Below are 19,965 nucleotides of genomic sequence, written 5' to 3' on the forward strand. Positions count from 1 at the left end.
AATTGTGTTAAGAAGTTGAATAAAACATATATTTTGAGAAACATGGGCATTTTCTGATGTAATTAAGACAAACTACTGAGAAGTGACAGAGCTGCCATGACGTTAACTGATGCTTCTAAGTTTTTTGCCTCAGATACTGAATTATAAAATGCTTTGAACCCTGTGAAAACCTTGCATCATGTAAAGAGGAAAGCATTTGTATTGTCAAAAAGAAATCTCAGTTTGAATATTTTTAGCAGAAACCAAAGGCTGAAGGAATCATTAATGACAGTAATTCCTGCAGGACCAAATACCTCTGTTGAGCGATGCCGAGCTGTTGATGTCTCCGGTCATAAAAGAGGACTCAGACTGCTTTCTGACTGTGTCGTTCCACATTCGACGGATGCGGCTCTGCAGAGACAAACAACATGCCAGAACACATCAGAATATTTGCCCTATGAGCTGTCAGAGGTACAAAATTAGTCAGTGCTCAGAGAAGACCAGAGGCAGTGAGATGGAATTTAATATGCTAAGTTTCTTAAGCTTTGACCAAGTTTCTGCAATTGTATATCTTCCAAGTACAGTAGCTTTCAAAGGTATTCATACCCGTTAGATTTTCCCACGTGTTGCGATATTGGGAGTTTATGTGACAGACCAACACGAAGTTGGTGAATTGGAAGGAAAATCAAACAATGTTTTCAACACTTTTACTGAAAGAAAACATGTAGTGTGCATGTATGTTAAATGTATTGAGCTAATAAAGTCTACCCAGGTCCCTCTTGAAAATGAGATTGAGATCTCAACGGGGTTTACCTGGTTAAAAAAGGAAATAAAACAGAAACAAACCAAAAAAAAGGGTCTAAATTCACTTCAAATGAATGCAGAAAAAAAGTAAAGCCTCTTATGATTATCTACTGACACATGTGCAGATCATCAGTCCCCATTTAAACACAACAACCTTTCCTGTTTTATCTGTTTGTCTTTGCCACTTCATTACTTGACCTTCCACCACCCGAGCAACACCAGCTTCAAGCATCAACTTACAGCTCACTCCAGGGATCTCGTTCTATATAAGAGTTAAAGGGTCCTAGCTAAATAAATCTTCCTAATCAATAGAGGTCAACTGCAATCTTTTAATTAAATAAAGCTTCCTCATTTTGATGACTTAACTGGACTGGCTCTACTTGTGCTAATGCAGTATTTCCATGCATTATTGATGCACCTGGTTGTAGGTTTTACTGCCAAATTGAGAGGGTCTTCTATGGCAATCATGACAGAACTTATAGTTTTATTGCACCCTTTCTACACAATCATTTATCTAGTTTAAGTATTTTCAGAACTCTCAAGCTAATATGTTGCTGAAAAGGAGACAAAGATTGAAACCCAGAACTAGGTTTTGGACTAAAATGAAACTTTAAAATAATTGGTTTGTGCAAAACTTGACAAAACTGTTCCTGTGTTCAGTTGCAAACTGTTATGCGAGTCTGCCAAAAACTAACATGAGCAACAAAAAAAAAACTTTTTATGGTTGTATAAAAATATTTATGTATAAATATAAGATGATTTTTAATTGGATGGATAGGGAAAAGAAGTTCTTATTATTAAGTCAACTTAATTTTCAAATATCTGCTACCAGAAGGTCAAGTTGAACAATTTGGAGGTACTACCTTTTCACTCTTCCACCTAAATCTACATACAAAGCCTTTTCTCCATTCTGCTAATGTCAAAAAACGCACAATTTCACAATCACGGTGCTTCCATTAATTAAGAAATTCAATTAAAATCACATGCAAATAGGTCTGTTCATACAAAAAGTCATTGAAAATTATGGCAGCGACAGATTTAAATACTTACATGAGATATATTTATATTTCAGCCACAGCACAAGAGCTCATCATCGATCAGCTATCACAGAACACAATGACATGATACAAAAACTGTGTATTTGGGAGAGACTGCGTATGCAGCGGTTTTTGGAATGTCAGCAATTTTACAGAAGAGCTATGCATTCATTTCTTCCAAATGACATGCTCAACTTTTGACATTTCTGACAAGATGGCTGTGAATTGTTGCTGCTGTCTATAAACTGCTCTGAAATGTGTGATGCGCAAAAAGTATTCCCATTGCAGTTTTGCAAAATACACATATTTTGACACGGCTGAACAATCCCCGCATCCTAACACAAAAACCTTTGATAAAAAAAAAAAAAGAGTTTTTCAAAAATCTGTGTGTTTCCATTAAGCAAATTTTATTTTTGTAATTCCAATTTGCACAAAAGAAATTAGTTAGAATGTTGCCACCAGAAAAGCTTTATGGTCAGAGAAAACACATTTTAACATATTTGAAGATTAAAAAAAGTTTTTAAAAAAAATTCTTAAAAGCAAACAGTTTGGTTTTAATAAAATATTGGCTTTATTAGCTGAGAAAGTTTGAGCTCAAGTTTAGCACTATGGTGGTAATTTGGTCTTGCTGTTAGTTTGTTTTCACATTGGGTGAGATACTGACTGCTCGGTATCACTCCACATATTTTCACCGTGAAGGAACTCAACTATCCGCCTTAACTCTGAATACCCTTTGGCTCCCTTAACACTTCACAGCTATGTGTCAGCTTAATTATGTCATTGCCACCTCCATGCATATCAAATTGCACTGAAGCAACTGTTCCTGTTTTTATTTCTCTTTCACATTAGCCAGAATGTGTTTTTCTTTAAAAAAAACTGAATAAACGATTCCTGTGTCAACTCGAGATAGCGCATTTAATTTAACAGGAACATGCACTGGCACAGTGGAACTGATTATCATGTTATACACCTATTTATTGGGACGTAGATTGCCTGAAAATGATTTTGCAAGGACAAAAACTTGAAGACCTCGTATCCTGTGGGTCAAGCTGTACTTTGCTGATTACACATTCATTTGAGAGAGTTTTCAGAGTACTTCCATGTATGCGGTAGCCGAGAATGAGGTTGCAGCCTTCTTGTTGAAGCAGTGTGCATAATGAAATGCTTTGATCTATATGCAGAATCCTGCTCGTATCGTGGGATGCCACTGCATGCTTAACTCTAAGGACTATTTATGATGCAGCACTGAGAGGAAATTACTCTTTGGGAAGATGTTCGGTTATCGTTTTTTCCTGGCAATTCATGCAATAGTGGATGTTAATGTGGGAGGAATCCATTAGGAATTTACTTTACACAGAGACACAGCACTTGCATGCAAAAACATGTCTTGGCAAAATTCTTCTGAGATTTGACAAATTCTTTACTGAGCTAGAGGCAAAAATTTTGTTATAGTCTTCATGTCATGTCAGTGTGGATTCCAGACATGTTATTCTGATTACAAAAAATAAAACATCAGGCTGGCTGGTTTCACTTACGGGGATTTGGCTTACCTACCACTTCCTATCTATCACTTTGAGACACGAGCAAACAGTTTCTTTGAAATCTTTCTTGTATATTTACAGCAAACTGCCACTGTACAAATGATTCCTTTGAGCATCTGAAATCAACTGGGTTTTTTTTCTGTAATATCCATGATTGACTCCCGGGCTCTAACTCTATTACATGAATAAAGTGCTAATAAATACATTGGTGACAAGTAGAGTTCAACAGAACTACTGAGAGAAATAACCTTTAATAAAATTGTTAAAGACCTACAGAAAAAACAGAATAACTATGTTTTAACCTGTGACCCAGAAGAATACCGTCCTGGAGCACGAGACGCGGTGCCCTTCACAGAGCCAATGGAGCTGTCCACACTTTTGCCGCTGCAGCAATGAGTACGCAGGCACTTCCCGTACTCTTTACGCACCTGCAGAAAATAATCAAAAACAGGCAAAGCATGTTTAAATAAAAAGTAAAAAAAAGTCTGTAAAGTTTCATATTAATTTAATGATCTGTTCCTGGTAATACTTTATGCAACCCTCTTTCAATAGGACACAAGTTGTTTTTTTTCCTTTGACGTTTCACGGGGTTGGAGCAAAGGCTACACAACGTCAGGAAAACATCTAATCCTGTTGCTGAAAATTGGAACGTCGGTCACCGAGGATATAGTTCCAGATAATCCGTAAGGATTCATTACAACTTAAAAGAACAATTCAGTACCTTCTTCTGCAGCACACAGTGGAAGATGAAGATGAACATCCCTTGCAGGGAGTTGAAGATGGTGAAGAGGTACGCCATGATCACGGTGCTCTCATTGACGTACATCAGGCCAAAGGCCCAGGTCAATCCAAGAAGGCACAGTAAGGCGATGGCCCCGATCACCCATGATCTGAAATTTAACCATACAGTCAAATTAAAAACTCCTTAATAATTGTATGCAACTGCATTTGAGACTTCTCGGGAGCCTTATTCTGAGATTAGGGGGAGGGAATTGTAAGAGGTACCAAAATACTGTTGATCTATAACAGTATACAGAATCACAAAATAAATGAATTAGAGAAGGAACTGGTGGGAAAGGACCATGTTGTTGACGTCATGAAAAATACATATGTACAACTATAGCTTCTATGAGAGAGAGAGTAAGCAATACAGTATTTTCAGTTGATGGGACCAGGGTAAGTTGCATGTTGAACTCTTACTGTTTTAGGGTTTTTACAAGTGTTTCACCAATTCTTCCTCAAGATGAGGGTTTATCTGAGGTAAACGTTCTCAAGAACATGCAGTTCTTCAATAATAAGGAGATCTCTTTCTGTGCCAGGGCACCGTGTAGAGAAAGTTGCCTTTTTTCCCTCAACGTCCAATCTTTCGGCATTTTGGTGACACACTGTGTCCAGCAGTAGTGATGCCGAGTTGAGAATAATAACTGACTCATGTCTCAGTCTGCCATACAGGACAGTGTACATGGATTTTTTTTTTTTTTTTTTTAGCAGGTCAAATTAATCTTCATTCATCGTGAATGAATGACTCAGTGAAAATAACACTAAACAGTCCACAATCATTTGAAATCTTTTTGCACTTTGTAAGGACTTTAGATTCTACATTAATGCAATAAAAAATAGCAAAGATATTAGAGTGTATGTAATCTCTGGATGTGCTGCATGAGATTATAAAGTAAACAAGAATCGTAGTCAAATAACCCTCTTTTAATATTGGGAAATGTTATATTAATTTTTATTGAAAATACACAGGGTGATGAATGTTTGTGTTGTTTGTCAGGTTGATGAGTGTGAGCAGAAGGCTGTAGTACTGCCCCTTGTGGTGGTATACGTATATCACAGTTAAACTCAAGAATTATTTTACATAAGCTGGACAAATTTAAGTGCTTTGCCATGCAAAATACTAAAAACTTTGTCATAGTAAAAAGGGAAGACAAAGAAATTAACATGACTAAGTTCATTTCTTCGCTGTTTACTTCCATACTGGAGTTAGAACTGCAGTACAGCTAGTTTTTACAAGAAGTTAGGAAATTAGTAGTTTATAAGAACTCATGAGTGATTGATTAAATGTTGCTCATAATGCATTTTTCTTTTTTTTGAACGTGACAATGTTTTTGGTTGCTCATCGTTGTAATGTGTGGGCAGCAGCACTGCTGCTGTAATGTTGATGATATTCTTCAGCCTGTAAGACATACGCTGAAAGTGTTTGTAAGATCACAAACCTTTTTTTAACATCTCTTTTCTATCTTCTTAACCCCAAGACAGTCAAAGTTGTGCCTCATTCTATTAATGGTTTCCTCTTGTTAAGTAGAAGTCATTTACTTCCTGTCTGCTGTGGTCAGATTCTTGCTCTTAATATATGTAATTCTGAATTAGAATGATTTGGATTATTTTGAATTAGAGAGGACATTTGTTGTGAATTGACGTCATATGAATTAATAATGAAATGAAACGGAATACTTGGAATCGAATTCTCTTGAGATGTCCTTTCTACAAATTGTCTTCCCACGTATCGTAGATAATTATTCATGCATTAAAAACATGTTCCTAGGTGATCGTTTTCAATTTTCACTCAGCAGATGTAAAGGTTTCCTTTCAGGAGAAAAGTGTCTCGAGCTTGGACTGTGACCCATCACTTTAAAACACATATTGAATAGAGCCTTTATGTGGTTATAGAAAATAGTTTCCACTTGACAAATGTGAGTGCCATATCTTCATTACAGCACTAACACATCCATACAGTGCACCGGGAAGATACAGGTACCGGTTAAACATTATCTTGCTTGTCACATCTGCAGGCATAGTGTATCTAAGGCTGGAGTACTGTGGGCTCACTAATACGGCCTTCAGCATGAGTGAGTGCCCCGCTATTAATCACGTTAATGATTCAGAGGTAGCCAAATGGAATTTTGGTGCTGATTTTGTTTCATACGGAGGTGGAAATGAGAGATGGCATTATCGGAAAAAGGGTCCTTCCAGGTTTGCCTTACTTGATTTCAGGTGCATAATCCTGATGGCTGGGCAACATTACAAAAACAGAAGCATAAAAAACAGAAATGAATCAGAACACATGAAGCAAATGAGAAGCTGCATGATGGCATGAACAAAATATACAAATTAGGACAAAAGAAGGAACAATACGGGGAGAGCAAAGATGGTGTGTTTGTCGGCTCCACGTGAGGACACAAATGCAAACATTAAGACCAAGAAGAGGCTGGACAATTCTAATGAATTGACAGGTATTAACCGAATTATTTCAGTTCATAGAAGTACAGGGTCTTACTGCCCTCATAAAATATGGCAGACTTTTGCATTTAGCACTATTATAAATGGGCCAGGTGCAAAGCAAAAAAAAATGATTTATGAATTCAGCAGCTCGAACATTAAACATAATTTTCCCAGGGCTGCCTTAATGACCTGGTGGGGGAGGCACTTCATCAAGACGACTGGCCTGAGATTGCACAGAAAAACACATGCTTTGGGCCCAAAAGGACCAGAAATATCTTCTCCTCACTAGTGGTGGCTTTGTTTGAAAGGGTGATGAGCGACAGACAAAAGAAGAAACAAAAAAAAGACATCAGAAAGGATAGAAAATGAAGAATTTATGTCACTCATATAAGGACATGGAATATGTTCTTCTGGAGACAGACGAAGACTCTGGGATGCCATTGACAACTGCTTAGGCAGAACTTCTAAGTATGACAGTATTTATTTTATCCTTATCAGATTAACAGCATCACTGTAACAGTTTATGTAACTAGGGATTGTTGACAAATTAACTGACCATATGAGTTGGGTGGTGGAGTGGGTGCATATTTTCAATGTCTATTAATTTTGTACATTTTCAAACCTCTATATATTTTTTGGAGATATATTGACAGAACTGCAATGTTGAGTGTGCAATCCTAAAAATAAGAGTTAATGCAATGAAGTTTCCAAGCAGTGTATGCTACTTTCAAATATTTACTGCCTTTGCTATCACCTTTTCTCATAAAATATTCTCCATCCTACCTTGACAAACATATATATCTCATTCACCTTTCTTCATATGCATGTTATATTTAGAGATGTTATGAATTAGTTATTGCATTAAACCCCTGGACAAAAACAGCACATATGAGCTGGAGTAATATCTCTGCTTTCTCTGTAATGGAGACATATTGCACATGTTTGCGTTTGTGGATCTTCTCTAGGAATAGCACCATAATTGAAGCAAAATATACAGATTTTTTTTGAGAGGTTCTGTGGAGTTATGGTACATCCCATTTTGGCTTCCGGGTGGGAAAGATAAGCTGGAACACCCCCTAACTCCCTAAAGTACGACTTTCCACTTGGAAAGTCAAAGAATGTCTCTAAGGCTCTAAGTTTCAATATGGTCGCTACTCCCATCAACTGTAGAAAGTCGTGATGAAAACATGTTGATTTTACAAGACACATTTGTAAGAATATATCTAAAATCAATGTTGCATGTAGTGCCACATTGGTGAGGTCAGACTCTGATGTTGGACAAGAAGGGCTAGGACATTGTCTCTCACTGCTCTCCAAAGTGCTCTGTCTTTTGAGGTCAGAGCTTTGTTCTAGTCAAGTTCTTCCAAATGAAAATGACCGGACATCTAAGTTCAATAATTTGGAGAGGTGACTCGATCTTTTTTGGCAAAATAGTTTATCTCTGTTGTGTTGCATTGTTGACAATGTATCAAGATGTGTTGCATCAGTCAAAACACAGAGACACCCAAGCTAAAAATAAAAAGCATATCAAGTCCTTATCTGAACTCCATTTTGAAAATAATATTCTGCTTCTGAACATTTTGTTTTCTTTTTATTTCTTGTAACAAGTGATGAATTTCTTCCTGTAAAAATTGTCATGTGGCATCATGTTTTTATGGCCACATATCCGATAGAAACAAACAAGCAGACAAGATTTTGATCAAAACCAAAGTCAGAGTGTAGGGTGCTGTTAATTATAGGTCAGTATAATTAACATCTAAAATATAAAAATTAGGACTTAGACTCTGGAGATTTTTAAGATAAAATCTTCTCCACTGGACTTACAGTATATAGCAGGGATTGTGTGTGGAAAAATTTGACCAAATATTATAAATTGTCTTGTTTTGTTTTATTTATCTTAGAAACAGTTTGTGGTTTTGAAAATGAGGAACAAAGGGAGGGGAGGAGGTTATCTCTTGTTTTTATTTCTTTTAGAAATGCTTACAAGTAATGACCTCTGTGATGGATACCACAGAAATCAAAGCTCCTCCTAAATATAGTGGTGTAAGATATCAATTCCTAATGGCTGCAACAGTGTGCTTTCATCTGAGAAAAACATGTTACTGTTCCAGTTGGTGATCAAAATGAGCAAATGTAAGCAGGGGCTACTTTAAACAGTGGCATTATTACCTGTTTCAAACCAAATGACCTAATTTGCAGAAGTTCTGTTCCTGGCAGAGTCACACTGTATTCATGTATTAGAGCACAATTTGATTTAACTTGCTATAAATCTGAATAGCCATTTTAGAAACTATTGCACAGAACACAAAAGAGCAATAATTAGTCCAACAGGATATCAGTTAACCAAAGGTTTGATTAATGGGCTAATCGTCAAAAAGTGAGTGTGTTCCAATGTTTTTAAAGGCAAATTTGTTTAGTCTTAACAGAATGTTGCACAAGTATTTTATGTAGAGTGTCTTTACGAATTCTACCTGGAAATATTAGTTTTATCATGTTCTATACTTGCTAAATATAGAGCTAGTGCTAATCTCTAGAGCATACACAGTCCTGTGAACATGCCAGGTTTTTTACCTGCACAAAATGAGACTATAATAAATTATTTCAACATGCAGCAATGGATGAATACCAGGTCAGTCTCTGTCTCCAAGATGGGAAGTGAAAGGGGAGCAAAAACATAAAACACAGAATCAATTCTACTTTCCACCCTGTACTAAGTAATGTTGCATCTTACCAGTGCCACTCTACAATAACACATCCATCATAATAACGGTAGCTAAAATGAAGAGGGAAAATAGTGAAATGAAGAACAGAAAAACAAGTTAAAGATAAACAAGAACAAAATTGTAGGCTGCACTGCACGTGCTACTCAAAGGCAGTGAAACAAGCAGGCATGAACAGAAACATATTGAATAAAAATAATTTCAGAATGATGAAATGAGAGCAGAAAACTTGACATCAAACCATAAAGAGGAACAAAATAGCAGACAGATAAAACAAAAGAAAACACAATTTGTATGAAAAAGAACTAAATTGACAGGATTCACCAGTGTTGTCTTATTGTAAAAGTGAAACCAGCTCAACTTGCCATTGGAAGAGAGACATGGCGCAAAAATGTATCTGTAAAGTGAAACAATGACAAATAGAGGTTGTTAATGCTTATAGTGGAACTAAGCTGAAAACTAATGTGAAACTATGTTTTTTTCAGTTTCCTTTTGTGATAAAGAACTAGTTCTGACAACACAGCCAATGACATTCAGACCAGTTTGCGTGCAGTTGTGGTTTCAGTGATACCTCGAAAACAATATTACGATGAATGAGCACTGACACAAAGCTCTGCACAATCAAGCCGTTTCTTAGTGGACACATAAAACATTGGTCTCTTTTGACAACAGTACAACTTGGATTCAGGAGGTCAGCTGCTTGTTACATTTAGGAGGGTGTAGAGTTATAAATCACAGGATAGCAAAACCAGAAAACGTCAATATTTCTTTTTGAAAAAGAAAAAACCCTGACAACTCAACATTTTACTATCCTTTGCTCCAAGAAGGAAACTTTGTAAAGATGCCTGAAAGATCAAACGGGCCACAGTTCAACAAATAAATTAAATACTTGAGTAGTTAGGTGATTTATTAGAATTTGACACAAAATACATATGAAATGATGATTACATAGTTGGTGAACTACTGCATGTCATCAATTAAACACCTTTCACAGAAACATTATATATAAGTATTTTTCTTTTTATTATTTATTGGTTTCTTGCAGCAGCAACTTAGATATGTATTTTATCTGTGAGCTTCAACATAAGTAAGTGGTGCTAATACTGCTGTAGTCTATTGAAGCTAATCAGAAGTTGACTTTCTGTGCTGATTAGATGATTGTTTGGCTCTAATTGATTAACCATAATGATGCAGGAACCATGAAATCGTATAATAAATGCTGAAGTAATTATGGATGATTCTAATATAAAACAAGTTTAAATTGCATTGAATTTATTGAATTTATTGTAAATGTAATTATAAAGATCATAAATGAACACCTACATTTACGTATTAATAGATACACGCATTAGCTAAATGTATTTATCTCCAGTTTTATTCCAATTATAATATTATAATATAATTATATATATCTATATATATATATATATATATATAGATATATATACAGTATAGATATATAGATATATATAGATAGATATATAGGTATATACTGTATATACATATATCTATATATCCATCTACAGTATATACTGTAGATAGATATATAGATACCTATATATCTATATATAGGTATATAGATATACCTCTATCTATCTATATATATATCTATATATCTATAGATATATAGATATATCTATAGATATATATATATAAAAGATTTTAATGCAGCACTTTTGGGACTCAATTTAGAAATGCATTAAAAGTTGCTGATGCAGAAGGCTGGTAGTTTGAATTTAGAAGAGATTTTATGACTACGTGTACAGTATTTGTAACTATGTGTCTGTGCTGAAATGTGACAGAAGTGTTTTTATTTGATAATCTATTAGTTCAAGTCTCTTGTAAACATAAGTGCTGGTGAAAACGGCTCTCACAGCCTTAACACGGTTTGCATAGAACTGCTAGAAAATATTACAGCAGGGGGTCCAAAGTGTGAAAGAAAATTTATGAGAATGAATACTAAACAGTAGTCTTGTGACTGTGTAAGTATTACATTATGTAGTCACTGCAGGAGTCAAGTCTAGTTTGAATGAACAATGTGGCAAAGTATTGTCGCTTCAGTTTGGTTTTCATGAGGTGTTTAAGTGTTACCAGACCAGACAACTCTGTGGGAATAATAGTGTGTAGTTCCAGGAAATGTATTACGTGAAAATCGTATTCTAACCAGGCTAGGAAAATAACTCAGTATGTTTAAATTATACAATTTTTTTGTTGCCTTAAAGGACGGTTCTGATCGGAAAGCTCCCAGACACTTCCAATTCCTCATTTATTCTGGGCTTTTCACTGGTCTTTTTACACACTAAAATGATGATAAAATCTTTACAACTATAAGATATACAGGCTTAAAGATATAAAAATACTTTCCCAAATATTTAAATAGATGTGCCTGAAGGTCCTTAAGATGACAAGAAGAGTCTTGTTCATTTCAATTTAGCAATTTTGAGTGAACGCCTGTGGTTTCTCTTGTATAATATTTTATTAGGTAATATGTGATAAATTAACCAAAACTCAGAACAGCAGGAAATCTGTAGAAGGTATTGAGCATCTAAGAAAAAGAACTGTACATTTAGAGGCCTTTTGATGCTTTTACTAAACAACTGCCAAGGTCTTCGGTTCAAATAATTATATGGAAGTACAAGTTACTCAAATGTGTACCCAGGTTTATAAACCCTCATGTTAAAAGAAATGTCTGCTACAACAGCAGTGCTGCTGTCCAGAGTGATGCTTGTTTCACACTGCCATGAACTGAGTGTGTGCTACAAATTAAGTAAGAATATTTTCTGCTCAAAAATGGGTATGCAGCTGTGTACATGTACAAGCCAAACGTTTCTCTACAACCTGCAAAAGCAAAAAAGACGAGGATCGAATTATTTGAGAACTGTTTGGAAGGCACAAGGTGGAGCTTTGGATGCTACTAGCACTGTGCTACTATCAAGAAAATAGGAGGGAGCATCATACAGTCGACCTGTACCACTCAAAATTGCATGGGCACCTTAAGTAGACAGCATACTGCGAGAGTAGGACTATCTTCAGTTTTTTTTAAACTTTACCTCAAATCAACAGCTTAGAAACCATGAACCTATTGACAAGTGGACTTAGCAGGTTAATATCAAGCTAAGAGAAATACTTGTCAAAGCCGTAATATCAACAGAGCGTGATCAAGTATTTAGTCAGAATTATATTACAACCTTGCTGATGGCTACTATGTGGTTTTTCTACAACTTGCCCAGGCACATTAAACTAAATATTGGTTGACTAATCTGTATGAAATTCGAACTTTTGCACCAATTTCTTGTTTTTAAAAGTCATTGGTTTTCCCGATAGAGTCACACCATTTAGTAAAGTACATAAAACTCTGACTTCAACACCAACTACTGTTTGCATCACATTTTATTTATCCATTTTTCCCATTTTGTTTTAACTCATGCATGTACATGCATCAAAAAAGTGCAGGGCAGACAACGGTCATTTTATAAAGACCGTTGCAGCTGTGTGATGCCACATAAATACAGCCACAATACCAGCCATAAGGCAGACTAATGTGTCCAAAGTGGCTTAAAAATGTGAAAAAGAACCTGCATAAAATATATAGCAAGCATCTATCACAACAGAAAGGCAGCAAAACAACATTAAAACCATACGCAGGAAAAGCCTGCCCTGACATCAGAAAGTGCTGCATCATCCTGCAGTCACATTTTTCCTCACAGCGCGTTTAAATGTTATTCTGCTCACAGAAGTCTTACTTATTTCTTCCATTATAAAGTTAAGTGGCAAGTTCTCAAAGTTTGCATTTTGTTGCTGGTATATTCCCTCAAGGTTTCATTTTATCTGACAACAAGCAGGCATAGATTTAAAGACACTAAAGACACTATGAATATTCATCTGCTCAGTGTTACCACCTCGATAACACAAGGTTACCTCTTTTAGATTGTCTACATGCCTTTTTTTCCTCCAAGCTTCCTATTTAGATAATGATGGAGATGCAACACAATACCTGTTTGATTTTAACCTGGGCTGGCATAACCTTTAAACATAACAAGAGGTGCTTACCTCTGCAGAAAAGGCTCCCCCTACCCTCAGGCTGGATGTTCGCAACTTAATTGCTTTTAATAATGATTTGAAACCATCAAACGTAGCTGAGGCAAGGCTTCTGCACATTATTCATGCAATAATACTACAGATTTTACACATAAAATGGTAAAGACTACAAAGAAAATTAAGAAAATATTTATACAGTTTTAAATATGGAACCTGCAAAGAGACGAATGCATCTGAACTGAAGGCGAGAAAGAAAGGAAATAAATAAAGGGAGGAACAAATAAAGTAGGTGAGCAAAGGAAACATGGATGTTTGAAAACAAGGAAGGGAAAAAGTGAAGCATGGAAGGACAAGAGAATGTGACGTAGATAGAAAACAAAGAGGAAACAAGAAAGGAAGAACATAAGACCGGTTGGACACAATGGAGAATGAAGGACATACATAAGAAAGGAAAGGAATTAAAGATGGAGAAAGGACAGAGATAAGAAAGGAGATAAAGAAGAAAAAATATATTTAAAGTGTAAGGATTTGAGTTTTCTTTGTGTTTCTGTCTATTGAAAAATAAACCAATATAAAAGATGGTCACAAGAAAAGAAATAAAATGAAGAAGGCAGTCATAACATAAAGAAAAGATGTAGAACATAAGAATGGATAGATAAAGGAATGAAGTAAAGCAAAAAGTTGGCAAAGTAGCAAGGACACAGGGAAAAAAGAACAGAAAGAAGGTTGTAAGGAGGCCAGGGGGCGAGGGGGGAGATTGAGGAAGGAAAAGACACAAGGAAGGAAAAAAGTACACAAATAAGAAATAAAACTACCCAAAAGTAAGACATTGAGGAGAGAGGTAGGAACCAAAGATTAAGTTAAGGACATTAAGAGGGAACTTAAAACTGAGCCAATGGGAATCGCAATAAAATAATAAAAAATATTTGCGTTCTTGCATTCTTTTATTCCCCCACTTATCCAGACCTGATAAATGCCAAAGTCAAACTCCAACCTATTCCAGACTGTGCAGGAACCCTGGGACAAAGGAAACTGACCTTGGAAACATGGGTTTGTGTCTAAAAGTTCATTGAAAAGCGAAGAATGTCGGCTCACACTCAACACAATTTAGCTGTGAAAGGCGGAGTTTAGTGGGAGCAAGGTCCCAGGCTTTACGCCGAAGCATTCTTTCACTCTGCAACAAAGGCGCACAAGCAAGGTGCTATTTCTGGGGTGACTTTAATGGATATCTGAGCGATCAGAGTGCTCTTACTTGATGTTGTCCAGGCAACCGGAGTCTGGTTTCAGAATGGCTGTGTGATGGAACATCTTGTAGAGAGCGATGCCCAGGAAGATCACGTTGAGCTAGAAGAGAAAGAGAGAGAAAGGTGAGTGAGGGGACAGGGAATGAAGCTGGTCCATTTCATGTCCCAGTCCCATTCATTTTAAATCGGGGCACTTTGTAGCACAAAGCCGGAACACTGTAGCCAGACTTGGTTTTCCACTTTGCCAAACAGAGCGCAAAATCCCCTGAAGCCCTTCATGGAGGTAAAACAGACAGCAAAGGGACCAGTGAAACGAGACTCTCTCACACTTAGTTCCCTCACAGGAATACTGCTTTCTTTTTTGCATTAAAACACAAAAATGACAATAAATAAACATACCAACTGTGGTGCATGTCATTAATTCTCTCTTTGTCAGATTGTGATCACAAGAAACAGAAAATGAGCCAATTGCACTCACAGCGTGAGTGGGGTCTGTTTAGAGAGACTCCTCAAAAATTACAGCAATTAGTCTGATGGAATATGGTTTCCTCCTGGAAACAGGTGACACTCAGCTCATATGAGCCTAGATTATACAAAGACTTGAAACAAAATAAGTAAAACCATTACTGTGATTCCAAAAGGTTAGAATTGGACCTAAACTCAATGATATATCAGTTTCTGTTTGTTAATCAGATGGGAGGAAAAAACAAAGGAGAAAGTAGCAATGTGAGCACTTACTCCTTTCACTGATGCGTGAAACTGTCTTGCGCATGATAGCATGTGACAAACAGTCACGGTTATGCAGTTAGATATGTATGATTACTGATGGGATTAGGATTTATCAATTCTTTTTACAATCTAAGATGCAGAACATTGCAAAAATATTTCTACACCTAGTTCTTTTTAATATTTTTGCACATGATAATCCTCGAATTTCAACACGGTGGCAACTTGACTTTGAGTGAAACATAGCAGGTGTCTGCAGCCTTTGGCTCCACCCCCACATGTTGCCGTTTCTACCCATAACAACGATTCTGGATACTCTGACCAAAAATGATGGCAAAATAAACACACATTTTGATGTAAGGGAAAGAGGGTGTCAGGTTTGAACACTTCTGTTGTTTTGCAATATCTGCACAAAAAGTCCCACAAATGAACAACACTAATGATACACAGGATTTATTTTTCTTTCACGCTTTCACTATCCCATAGGGATGCAGAATATGCACTTTTTATTACTTGAGTAATATATTGAGTAGTATATTTTGTCCCTCATTATAAAAGTTGTATTATCTTCTTTAAACTTTGTGACCTATTATCCATATTTTAGAGCGTCTATGCAGTAAAGAGGAAGATGAAGGACACCGGATCAGATGAGTTAAGAGATTCACCATTAAAGCATTAAAGAGTCACAGTCTGATCAATTCTTTGCCACAAAGCACTGCTGCAATAATTCATGCAAAAGGAACCCCAACCCAGTACTGACTGCACAAACACTGCATATTTCTCAATATGACGATATTACCTTTTTACAAATAACAATTTTTTTATTGGTCAAATATGATATTAAGATTCTGTAAGAAACTTCATTTTGGTTTAAACTACTGAAATAAATTGAGATGAAACTGTTCGATGAAAGTAAAAGTAGTAACAGTTTCATGTAAATTTTCAGCAACACATCAGTCTTGCATCTGATTGAAAGCAACTGGATCAATAGATGCCATTCTGGACGGAGCAATGTGCAGTCTTGTTTGGGAAAGGCACAAAAAGAGTGTGTGCCCTCCCTGCATAATGCATGTGTATCTGCAGCCACAGCGCGGACTGTGTGGCTGCAAGCAGAAGATGGAGAAAGGGTAGTGGAGTACAAGTTGGAACGGGAACAAAATCAATCATAATCGCGGTGCGGATTACTCCAACACTGCTTACAGAGCAGAGTTCGCTCTCTCTTTGCCTCTGCTGCTCCATAATGGCGCTCTCAGCTCCCCTCCAAAATTGTCTTAGCCAGTGACCGCGGCGCAGTGACAAGCTGCGATATATATCCTCTACGCCCCTCATTCATTTTTCTGCATGCCTCCATGCCTCTCGGTGGCATGTGTGCTCGACGGAGGAACCAGGAAAAAAAAAGAAAAAAGATCTCTATGGACCATTTAAGCAGCGACCCGCGGGCTAAGTAGGGTTAATGAGCTGAAGGGGAGAGAGGTTGGTTATTAGAAGAAGGGACTGAAGCTTACCATAATTATCAAGGTTGCAGGTCCTATGAAACTCCAGATGAAGTATGTATCCAGGCGAAGCCAGCAACTGCAAAAAGAGAGAAAGAACAAGAGGTGAAGGGGATTCAAAGTGAAGTGAAGGGGACAGGATGGGGAGCATGAACAGAAAAAGTGAAGGGGGTGTGTAGAGATATGATGTTATATCTTTATACTCCAGCTCAAGGGGTTATACATCAAGTCAGAGGCTGGAGTGACAGAGAAATAGGCACTTCTAAACATGCTGGCTTAAAGAGTTATAACCATCATCTAAAATCTGGAGGAGACGAGATCCTAACTGCCAATAACCACAATCGTGATGCCTGAAAATGACCCGCCAAAATACTCATAATTGCTACTTGAAATAAAAGAAAAGACAGTGAGTAGAAATTAGCTCCTTTCTGTTTCAGTTTGTAGGGTGAAGGGGCAAATTACCATTCAATTAGTTTTCAATTGAATCCTAATTGTCTCACTCCAAAGGAATTGGATTGACCTTGACCCCGGCAGTCCTTTAAATTCTCACTAACGTGTCCTACATGTCTGTGTTAACTGTGATTACTCTGCAGGAGCCGCCATTATTGCATCAATAATATAACAAAGTGGTCTTCTGACCTCACGCTTCGTACAAACAATACGGAAAGTCGTTATGGCCCTCTGTCGAACCAAATCGAGACGAAACAGAAATGGGGCCAGTGGAAGGTGACAGTGTTCTTTTGAAATAAGGGGAGAGAAAAAAAATGTGATTCATGACCTGTGGTTGAATTATTAATCTTTTAATCTCCGCTGCTGCAGCAGATAGACGCCTCCATTTTTGGCCGCTGGAAAATTACAGTTCTTGCCGCAGCGACTGTCGCTCAGACTGACATGGAGTGGAAGTGGAAGTGGCAGGGAAACGAGCTGAAGCTCAACACCATTTGAAGGAAAATGAAAGTGTTTGTGGAACTTTTTAAAAAAGATAACTGGATGGATAGGCTAAATATATTTGTTTTGAACTTTTCACTATGTTGCAACTACAAGTTTTTGTGTATTTCATTGAGACTGTATGCGATGGTGCCATGTGATGGCACATGGCTTTTGTCTTCTTTTAGAAATAACATCTAAAAGCTGTGGCGTTCAGCCCCTACTATTCAGTACTTTGTAGAACCAACACCATAACATGATTCATAGTGACTTAGGGTGATGTGCAGTGTTAATGTAATGTTCCACGTGTTTGTAGAGCCATTTACATAGCTTGTGGCAATTTGCATATCTTTACAACATTGGGTGTCTTCAAAACAATTTCCCATACCAGCCATATTTGTAGAGTACAAAGCTAATAGTTGTCTTATCCACTTATTTTCCTACTTGAGCCACTTGTTTGTGTATCTCCTTCAGAGTTTCCATGGAGCCTTCTAGTTTAGATGAATCGCCATGTCTTAGTAGGTTTGCGCTGTACTGTGCCCACCTGACATGTCTGCTGTGTTCTTTCCGCTTCTTGCTGCTATTAATTTTCTAGTTTTCTCTAACAAACCTCAGAGGATCTTCACACAAAATCTGGATTTATACTGAAATGTTGATTTTCTAGTTGGGTGATTTTCACCTAGGAGTATCAAAGTAAATGGAGTTGAAGACTTGTCAACGTTTTCAGCATCATTTTCTTTTCACTTATTTTGAGCAAAACTTCAATGTATATCAAAATAGTGCACTAAAGCAAACTTTGATCTTCTAAATTAATGCAAACTCAACTAAATCTTGACACAAAAGAGAAGTAATATGACAAAATGCCTTTTGCTGTGATTGTTAGGAAGGAAAAAGAAAATGCAGCGTCTTCAACATTCGCAGCAAATGGCACTTAATTTACATAACAAGCTTATTTGGCAGTCTGGACATTTTTCTCCTTTGCCTCCAAACAACTCCTCAAAGTAGCAGACGACACTTTGAAACAAGATAAAACACAACATGACAAGTGACACGACAAAAGTGTTGCTTTTATTTTACTAGGACTCGATACGTCTCCCTCTCTCTGGTATCAATGGATGAGAGAAGACAGAAAAGAGGCATGAAAAAACAAAACACATGGACGCATAAAACACCAAACATACACAAATGAAAGCGGAACAACATTCACAAAAGTTTGGCAGCTCATCAAAGCTCATGTTCCAAATGTCGGCGCCATAAATTATGCTCAAGGTTCTATTGTTCATGTTTCTCCTTCTTCCACTTCAGATCACAGTGAGATTTAAAGAGTTGGTAGGCGGCAGGAGCTGGAGGCTGTCATTTTCTCTCTGCCTCCTCTTACCTCCTTTACGCCACTCTTGTCATGCTTGTGTCTGGCTTTTGGTGCATGCAAAGCCAGTTTTATCTCCCCTCCTGGCATGCTTCGCTCTCTCTCTCTCTTTCTTTTTTTTATTTTGTGTGCTGCTCCTACAGAAACCAAGCGATAATAGATGCAAATGTCTGCCAGTTTAAACACATGGCGCTCTCGTGCCAGCACCTCGTGCTCTGGTTTCCTGGCATTGCAGGAAACAAATCTGCAGAGTGGATGGATGCCTGCTATCCCCACAGCGAAGGCAATGTCTCTGCATCCCTGCGTCACAAACAGCAATTTCGCCGAAATGTCGGACAGCTATTGACAAAATAAAATAAAGCAATGTATTTTCAGATTTTTTCGGAAATCCTGAATAGCATTTTGATTTACAGACTGATTTCAGGGACCGGTGCAGAAGGTATGAAAATATTCCTTGACAGACTGTCAAAACCTTCAAGTTAATTCACAGACAGCCTGATGTAGACTCATGTGAAAAATGTCAACTATTTGATTTGAGTTCCTAAGATAACAACACAAATGCATCTCCATGATAAAACAATGTAAAACAAACCTCATATCATATCCTGGCATCAGGTTTGATGTAACAACCTTCTTTATACAAGGTCAAAAATGACACTAGGAAGCTCAACACTAATAATCATAAAACAGTTTTTTCTTTGCTTGGGGTGCAGCTTCTGTTTTTGCCAACTTTAAAATCCAACCAGAATGTACAGGAATATTTTAAAAAGACGTAGGGGCAAAGCAGAGGGCAGGAAGATTACTGCTATAAAATATGATGAATAGGAATGTCTTTTTCGACACCAAACTGTTTAAGCTTAGAGGG

General features: G+C 37.1%; 1 protein-coding gene across 13 annotated transcripts in view; it reads right to left on the reverse strand.

Annotated features, from left to right (window-relative positions):
* LOC116732730 (adhesion G protein-coupled receptor L3) overlaps positions 1-19,965 on the reverse strand; it is a 279,903-nt gene that overhangs the window by 13,647 nt on the left and 246,291 nt on the right. For all 13 annotated transcript variants that reach the window (XM_032583083.1, XM_032583084.1, XM_032583075.1 and 10 more), the window contains 5 exons: positions 16,820-16,886; positions 14,597-14,688; positions 4,083-4,251; positions 3,664-3,789; positions 294-390 (listed from right to left, as the gene is read on the reverse strand). In XM_032583083.1, coding sequence (XP_032438974.1) covers positions 294-390; positions 3,664-3,789; positions 4,083-4,251; positions 14,597-14,688; positions 16,820-16,886 — 551 coding nt within the window. The remainder of the gene's footprint in view (positions 1-293; positions 391-3,663; positions 3,790-4,082; positions 4,252-14,596; positions 14,689-16,819; positions 16,887-19,965) is intronic.

This window comes from Xiphophorus hellerii, chromosome 14 (assembly GCF_003331165.1).
Source record: "Xiphophorus hellerii strain 12219 chromosome 14, Xiphophorus_hellerii-4.1, whole genome shotgun sequence".
NCBI lineage: Eukaryota > Metazoa > Chordata > Actinopteri > Cyprinodontiformes > Poeciliidae > Xiphophorus > Xiphophorus hellerii.